General features: G+C 61.8%; 1 protein-coding gene across 2 annotated transcripts; it reads right to left on the bottom strand.

Annotated features, from left to right (window-relative positions):
* Positions 1-11: 11 nt before the first annotated feature.
* DMWD (DM1 locus, WD repeat containing) lies at positions 12-7,056 on the bottom strand. 2 transcript variants are annotated; one of them, XM_045440838.1, is made up of 5 exons: positions 6,552-7,056; positions 5,086-5,268; positions 1,843-3,114; positions 904-978; positions 12-560 (listed from the first exon to the last, which is right to left on the bottom strand). In XM_045440838.1, exons 1-5 carry the CDS (start codon positions 6,990-6,992, stop codon positions 513-515), a joined length of 2,019 nt encoding a protein of 672 aa, XP_045296794.1. In that variant the 5' UTR covers positions 6,993-7,056; the 3' UTR covers positions 12-512. The 2 variants fall into 2 exon arrangements, with proteins under 2 accessions (XP_045296794.1, XP_045296795.1); XM_045440839.1 differs by lacking the exon at positions 904-978.
* Between the last annotated feature and the right edge of the window lie 945 nt (positions 7,057-8,001).

The following is an 8,001-nucleotide window of genomic DNA, read 5'->3' as shown; positions in this document are numbered from 1 at the left end:
CAGAGACGCCGTGAAAACAGGGAACTTTAGTATAAATAAGAGGTCCCGGGGGGACAGGGAGGGCCCCCGAGGGGCTTCCATAATTTAACACTCTTCAAAAGCACAAACAACAGCACGGGCAGGGTGCGGGCCAGGGGAGGGGTAGGCCACCCCTGCCCTGCCCACAAGCCAAGGGGCACATTGCAGAGCTTGTGGGGGGGGGGTGTCTCCCCCGGGAGTGACCAGTCACATGCTGGGGACAGGGACGAGGCGAACACTGATGTTTCAGAGGGAGGGGTCATTGTACTTGGCAGTGGGTGGGGACAGGGCTGAGGCCACACGGGCCACTACGTCCCCCCAAGTGCTGGGCCGGTCTGGGGGACCCTCTCATCCCCTAATCTGTGCAGGGCAAGGGACTGGAGCAGTCCATCCATCATGGTTAGTCTTGTTAATCATACGTTGATCCGTGAGGTCGGCAGGGGGGTTATGGCTAGGAGGCGGGGAACAGAGGGGGGACCCCGACATCCATGGTTTCACACCACTGTGCCGCTCGGGGAGTTGCTGGGCTGGGAGGAGAGGCCCTGGGGAAGATGAGAGGGGAGACAGGAGGGTTAGAGGCTGCCTGGGGCTCCCGTCCGTCCCATGGGGAGGGAGCCAGCCCAGAGTCCCCAAGGCGGCTGCCGCCCTGACCTTGCCCTTCAGTCCGCCCCAGACCCCGCCCGGACAGAGGCCGCTGCTCTAGGTCAGGAACTTACATCTCAGCTAGCTTCCCTGTCCCGGCAGGCGGCACTCTTAGACAATAATTAAAGTCCTCGGGGTGATCCCGAGCAGAGAGGATGGGGTAGGGGTGGAGAGGATGGGGAGAGGACGGGGCCCTTTCTGACTGGGGGGTGCGGGGGATAGAGAACTCAGGGACAATCCTACCTCTACCACTGACTTGCTGGGTGACCTGGGCCAACTTCCTTCCCCTGTCTGGGCCTCGGCCTCCTCGTCTGTGAACTAGGGAGATAGAGGGGTCTCTTTTAGGACTTGCCGGACTCCCCAGATCCCAACGACCCTGCCTCTGAGACTGTGCTATTACGTTCTAAGGATTCAAGACCCTACACAATCCTAAAACCGCTCTTCGAGGGAACCCAGCCTCGGCCCTCAGACCTGGCATCCTGGGCACTGTGCCCACATCCCCGAGAAGCTGAGCCACGAGACTAGAGCTCCAAAGAGACAAGGCGCCAGGTCTGTGCTTCCCCTACTGGGACCTTCCCAACCGGGACCTCGCCGAACCCCACAGCTACAGTGGGAGGTGGACACATCTGCCCACCACCCACCTTCAAGGCTCCCTAAGAGGTGATGGAGGTCAACGAGCAGTGACCTGCCCGAGGTCACAGGGAGCAGTGCCAGAACCCACGCTGGGACTCCCCAGGCCGTGACTCCAGCGGTGGGCTCAGATCCAGAGTCTGAGACCCAGGCCGGAAGCCGGGCCCACGGGCTCAGTGTCGCCCAGAGAATTTGACCAGCATCATTCACCAGGTTTCACAACTGGCAAATCACATGTCCCGTAGAAACAGAGATCTGGCTTCGAGTGACATGTGATCAGATGGGGTCATGCCGGGCCCACTGGCTCCCCGCTTCAGATAGCTGGCCACGGTCCCCACTACTCCCAGCTGTCTTATCCCCAACCCTCTCTCAGTCGTCACCGAGAGTTCTAGAAGCCCGGCACCCTGGGACCTGAGGGGTCTCACTCTGGGACACTAAGAGTTCCCTGGCTCCCCCTCATCCCACAGGGCTAAAGGCTGTGGAGGTGGCCAACCCCTCCGCCGATGCCCGCCTCTTCCTGGGCCCTGGGGAGGCTGGCGTGGGGCGACTCACCGCCTTGCCCGGCCGGGCCCAGGTACAGATGAGGCCCTCCTGGCAGGCGGTGATGATGCAGTCCTCCAGGAAGAGGAGGACCGTGAGCCGCTCCTGGGCGATCTTCTTGCACACCAGGGGCTCGAGCAGCGGCACCTCGTGGATGCGTGGGCACAGCGCCGTGCCCAGCACCTTGGCCGGGTCCAGCCGGCTGCGCGGGGCCGGGCCGCTGGGCTTGTCCCCGCCGCCGCCGCCGCCCCCGCCGCCGCCCCGGCTGATGTTGCCCAGGCTGTGGTAGCGCTTGTGCTCTTTCTCTGACCCCCGGTCCCTCCGCTCCTGCAGCGTGAGCGTGGCAAAGCGGCCGATGCTGAACGGCGTGCCCGGCTCGGCGGTCGCGCCCGGGCCGCCCGCCTTGCCGCTGCCCGCCGGGTGCGGAAGGCTGTTGGAGCGGGACAGCGAGCGAGGCAGGGGGCCGGGGCCCGGCTCGGCGCCCCGAGAGCTGCCGGCGGCGGGCGGCGTGGCGCCGGGCGTGCCGGGGAGGGTGCGGGTGCGGGCCAGGGGCGGGTGGGGGTAAAGCACGTCTTCGGTGAGGTCCCACAGGCAGAACTGCGTGTCCTGGCCGGCCGAGCCGAAGCGGTAGGTGATGGGGCCGGCTTTGGGCAGCGGGGAGAGGGGGGCTCCCCCGCCAGAGCCCGGGCCCCCGGCCTCAGGCTCCTCCTCCTCCTCGCCGCTCCGCTCCCCGTCACCGCCGGCGGCGGCTGCCTCCTCGGCCCTCGTGGTGTAGGGGTCAAAGGCCACAGCATTGACCCAGGACTTGTGGCCGTGGCCCCGGGCCACCACACGGCCCTCGGTGAAGGACCACACGGTGACCAGGTCGTCTTCGCCACCCGTCACGACGTAGCGCCCATCCGGGCTCCAGCACACGCAGAGCAGGCCCCCAAAGTAGCTCTTCATGAGCCCCCGCAGGAGCATGGAGTCGAAGTGGAAGACGCGCAGGCAGCCGTCCTGGCTGACGCAGGCCAGGTGCCGGCCATCCGGCGAGAAGGCGAACTCGTTGAGGGGGCCCTCGCCCACCGCCCACTTGGCCAGCGGGTTGCGGGGCGCCTTGCTCTTGGCGGCATAGACGGCGAAGCCCTCACCCTGCTTCAGCAGGCTGTACTGCGGCGGGGCCGAGGCGCAAGGGTGGCTGACGTTGTACAGGTACAGGTGGCCACTGGCGTGTGAGGCCAGGAACAGGCTCTCTGATTCGGGCAGCCACTTCAGATAGGTCACCTTGGTCTTGTCGATCAGCCGCTGCCAGGAGAAACCGTGGGGGTTGGGAGAAGGTAATCCGCTCCCGGCTCCCAGCAGACCTCCTCCCCAACGTGGTTCCCCCGAAAAGGCCCTCGGAGGTGGCCCAGACCTTCTCGGACGGGGCCTCCCACACCGAGGGTAAGGGATGGACGCCAGGCCACGGGAACGCAGGGGAAGAAGGGTGGCCTGTGAGGCAGCCACGGGGAGCTCCACGGAGCCACGATGCCCCATCTTCTGCAAGGGGACGGTCCTGCCTTTCAGAGAACTATCCTCCTCTGTCTAACCCTCTCCACAGTCTTCACCACGTCAGGCTTAAGGCAAGAGATCGATTCACAGAACATCAGCCCCCAAAGAAGGGCTCTCGATCTGTGTGGTTCGCTGGCCTAGCCCCAGAGCACAGCGCTGTGCACACAACATCTCCTAGACACGCGAGGGGCAGCACCAGCCCGCCAGCCGCACACGCGCCTCTGCCTCCGTCCGCCTTCCAGCCCACATCCAGTCCTTCCAGAACACCCGGGACCTGCCCTCTTCTCGCCCCACCCCCACTCCAACCATGCAGGTCCCAGTCACCATCAACCCTGCGCTGGCCTAACTGGCCACCCAGGCTGCCACTGCCGCTCGGTTGCCAGACAGAGGCTGTTAAAATGGAAGTCAGCACTAGGCACTGTCCAGCCCCAAACACCACAGCGGCCTTTCTCAAGCAGGGTTCCAGAGAGAACGAAGCCCTGGGCACCCGCAGTACACAACGAAGTAACCTCCTCCCCAGGCAGCGAGGTGGCTCCTCGTTGTTGGGAAAAGATTCGGAAACCATCAAATCACTTCTTTGTTCTACGGCTGAGATGAACCCTAGTCAAGAAAGGCTCTAACAGCCGAACTCTTCTCTTTTCCATGGCCCTCCAGACCCTACACGGGCTGGTCCCTACCAGGTCTTTCTCAGAACCCATCCACCACCCTCCCCTCAAGAACTGCTCTGGCCACTCAGCCTTTCTGCTGTCCTCCTCCCACACTTCCCCTGATGACTTTCTGGCCTCCTTCGGGTCTTTATTTCAATGTCCCCTCCCCCTGCCCCCCGCAAGGAGGCCTCTCCTATTTTGTGAATGGACGAGCTAGTGCATTTTTAATCCATTCACCGTTCCGCTCCCTTCTGCCATTCAGGCACTCTGTGTACTTGGAACACCTCCTCCGAACAGAGAGAAAAAGACAGAGGACGGGGCGCCTGGGTGGCTCAGTCCGTTGAGCGTCTGACTTTGGCTCAGGTCACGAATTCGGGCGGTTCATGAGTTCGAGCCCCACATCGGACTCACTGCTGTCGGCGCAGAGCCTGCTTTGGATCCTCTCTCTCCCTGTCATTCTGCCCCTCCCCTGCCTGTGCTCTCTCAAAAATAAACAAACATTAAAAAAAAAAAAGAGAACAAGAGCAGCCCCTGCTCACGGATGAGGTCGTTCATCGGCACGCCCTCTTGTGCCGAATCCAGCCAGGACTGAGCAATCCCCACATATGATTTTGTAACGACAGTCCTGTGAGGTAGGGATGAGAATCCCATTTTGCAGAGGAGTAAAACTGAGGCTCGGGGGACGGGGGGGAGGTGTCACCTTCCCGAAACCACACAGTGAGTTAACGGTGCGGCAAGGACTTGAATTTGGAGACCAAATTCTGATGTCAAACGAGTCCCAACAGGTGACTAGGCTCAGCTGTCTTCTCCGCAACACGGGCACCACGAGCCCTAACCCAGCAGCACAGGACTTGGGCACAGCAGGCGCAGCTGTCATCATTGGTCCTTATCACGCTAGCTGTTACCTCAGCCCACACATCCATCAGCCCATCCCCTCTTTCTCCCATATCCTGCACCCCACCCCCCAACCCCACCAGGTCTACACGGCTCCCAGGCAGCTGCAGTCTCGTGGCCACATTGTACGGGTGGGTGAATGGGAAGGGGGGAGCCGCTCTAGGCCCCGGGGGCCCATAATCACCTCTTCATTGAATAGCTTGCTGGTGTCCTTCTTGATGAGATCAAGGTACTGCACCTGGCCGGCTGAGAACCCCACCAGCAGGGAGATGGTCTCTGTGGCAGCAGTGAACTGGTTGAAGTCATGGCAGGTGGGCTGGGTGCCCTTATAGATCCGCTTGTCAATTGGCTTGTTGAGATCAATGGACTTGAGCAGCGGGAGAAAAGCAGTTAATAGCTTCTACTACTGAGAGGAAGGAAGAGGGTGTTGAGGTTGGGGGAAACCACTAAGAGGAAGCAGGGTTAAATCCCTGAGGGAAGTGGGTAGGTGGATGGGTGAGTGGGCAACCACAGACAGGAAGGGGGACCCAAATCACAGACCCAGTAAAGGAAAAACACAGACAGGAAGGTTCCCCCCCGCTCCACCCCACATGAGACCACGGTGCTTACCCCCAAAGTTGGACCCCCTAACTTTAGGGGACACCCTTGCCCGTAGTATCAAAGCTTGCAGACCCCCACAGTCCCATTCCTTTCCAGTCCTGCCCCACGGCCTCAGCAACTCCCCTGGATCTTAGCACCTCAATATCCAAGCTTCCCCAAACTCAGGGCCGCCCACATCCCCAGGACTCTAACGCCCAACATCCCAGGATTCTGTTTCCTTTGGAGTCCCTAAATCTCGGGACCTCCATCAGAGTTCACAGATGCATTAAACCTCATGGTCCCCCACATTTTTGGTCCTTCATCACCTCTGGGCTCCCAGGATCTCCATCACGTCTGGGGACCACCATAACCTCCACGGGCCTCATCCCCCTCTGGGACCTACATCTCTCTAGAGACAACCATCACACCTGAGGATGTCCCCTTGGGCTCTCATCACTCAGCTCTCCATCAGTTCAGAGATTCTCACTCCCTCCAGGACCCTGTGTCTCCAGAACCTGCGTTCCCTAAGATCCCATTCACCTGCAGGATCCCTATGACCTCTCAGAGCCCCATCAGTTCCACAATCATCCTCACCTCTGGGCTCCCAAAGTTTCAAGACTCCCCCTCACCCCCCACCCCCCGCAATACCTGCAGACTTGCAATACCCCTGGGTTCTCCATCACCTTCCAGCCTGCATCACCTCAGGAATCCCTATCACCTGCAGATCGCTACCACCCAGAACCACACAGGGTCCCATGCCATCTGGGAATCTCTCCAAAATACCAGTACAGAACCCCCCACGCATAACTCGGAGATCCCACATGACCTCACGATTCTCCATCACCTCTAGGATGGTCAGTACCTCGGAGGGTGCTAAAGGGCTAAGAGGCCACCACCTTTTAGAATTCTGCATAACCTCCAGGCACCTTTGCCTCCTAGGACATCCGTCACATCTAGGATGCCATTTCCAAACCCCACATCAATCAGAGACCCTCCCATCACTTCGGGATCACCTCAGGGGGCCCCATCCTCTCTGCCAGCACCGAGGCCACCACGATGCAGGCCGCTCACCCGTTGGCTCCCGCGGCGGCAGCAGCCGGGGTAGAAATACAGCTCGCGGCCCAAGTTGAAGCAGACGCGGTCTCCTCCGGCACCCAGCCCCGCGGGCGTGGCGGGCGGTTCCCCGGCCCCGGCGCCGTCGGGCTCCCCGAGGCGCACGAGGCTGAGGCGCACGGCGGGCAGCGCGGGCCCTGGCCCCGGGCCTGCGGGCGGCGGGGACGGCGCGGAGCCCGCGGCGCCGGGGCCGGAGGAGGAGGCAGGGCCGGGCGGGGGCTGCGGCGGCTGAGGCGGCGCCGGGGTCTGGGCGGAAGCCGGACCCGACCTGCGAGCGGCGCCATCGCCGGGGAGCAGCTTGTAGAAGCCCTCGCGGGTGCGGAACTGCGACTTGATTTCCGCGCAGTCCCCCATGGCGGCGCCGGGGCCCGAGCCGCCCTCCGCGCCGCCCGCCGCCATCTTGGGCGCCCCCCTCCCGCCCGGGCCCCGCCGCTGCCGGACCGCCGCCCGCCGCCGGGCCCCTGCCGGAAGCCGCGGGCTCGCGCCGGAAGGGGTGGGGTGGTCACCCGGGCGACGCCTCTTCGATTGGCAACAGGATCGGGAGGCGGGATGAGCTCGGGCCGTCGCTCCGGTAACGGTTCAGGGACTGGGGGCGGGGCGCAAGATGGGGCGTGGCCTTTGTGCCAGCGGCCGACTTGTGGTTGGCTGCGGGGCGGGGCCCAGCGGGAGATGGGCGGGGTCGTGGAAAAGCTCAAATCCCTAGCAACGGCGCCCAGGGAACCGTTTGCCTAGCAACGGAGGGACCCTCAAGAGGAGGCCTGCTTCATAACTGGACTTCCCATCGCTTCACAGACGACCCCAGGTGGTTCTAGTGCCTTCTTAGACTCGCAACATACACCTTTTTGATCTCCAGTGTTTCCCACTGACATCTTAAAATCCCTGACTGACGACAGCGTCTCCAGACATTCCACCCCACCCTGGATGATGTCCCTAATCCTGCTGATCTCCAGTGTCTCCATAAAACTCTTAGGGCTACACCCACCCACTACTGATTAGTGTTAACCCAAACATTTCCACATTTCCCTCCAGCCTCCGATATATGTCTCCATGACTTCACTATCTTTAACAATCTCACTTGGTTCTCCAACACCCTCTTCTGATGCCAAAATTCCATCGATTCCCGCAATGCCCGCAGTGTCCCGATGACCCACTAGTAATCCATGACGCCCCACTGATTGCCAGTGCCCTTCACTTCTGCTGAAGCCACCCTGACCCCATCACAGATCTTCCTAGACCCATTCTCAGTGGTCTCTCAGATTTCTCATCACAATGTCCCAGAGGCATCTCACACTCAGCAAGACCTACAATGAAATTGAAATCTTTCTCCAAATCCTGCTCCTCTCCTGTGTCCCCATCTTAGAGTTCACACTGCCATCCCCCCAATCACCCAGTCTGCAGACCTCAGTGT

Source organism: Leopardus geoffroyi, chromosome E2 (assembly GCF_018350155.1).
Source record: "Leopardus geoffroyi isolate Oge1 chromosome E2, O.geoffroyi_Oge1_pat1.0, whole genome shotgun sequence".
Classification (NCBI taxonomy): Eukaryota; Metazoa; Chordata; class Mammalia; order Carnivora; family Felidae; genus Leopardus; species Leopardus geoffroyi.
The sequence above is the reverse complement of the archived record's forward strand: the minus strand, read 5'-3'. Positions and strand labels throughout refer to the sequence as shown.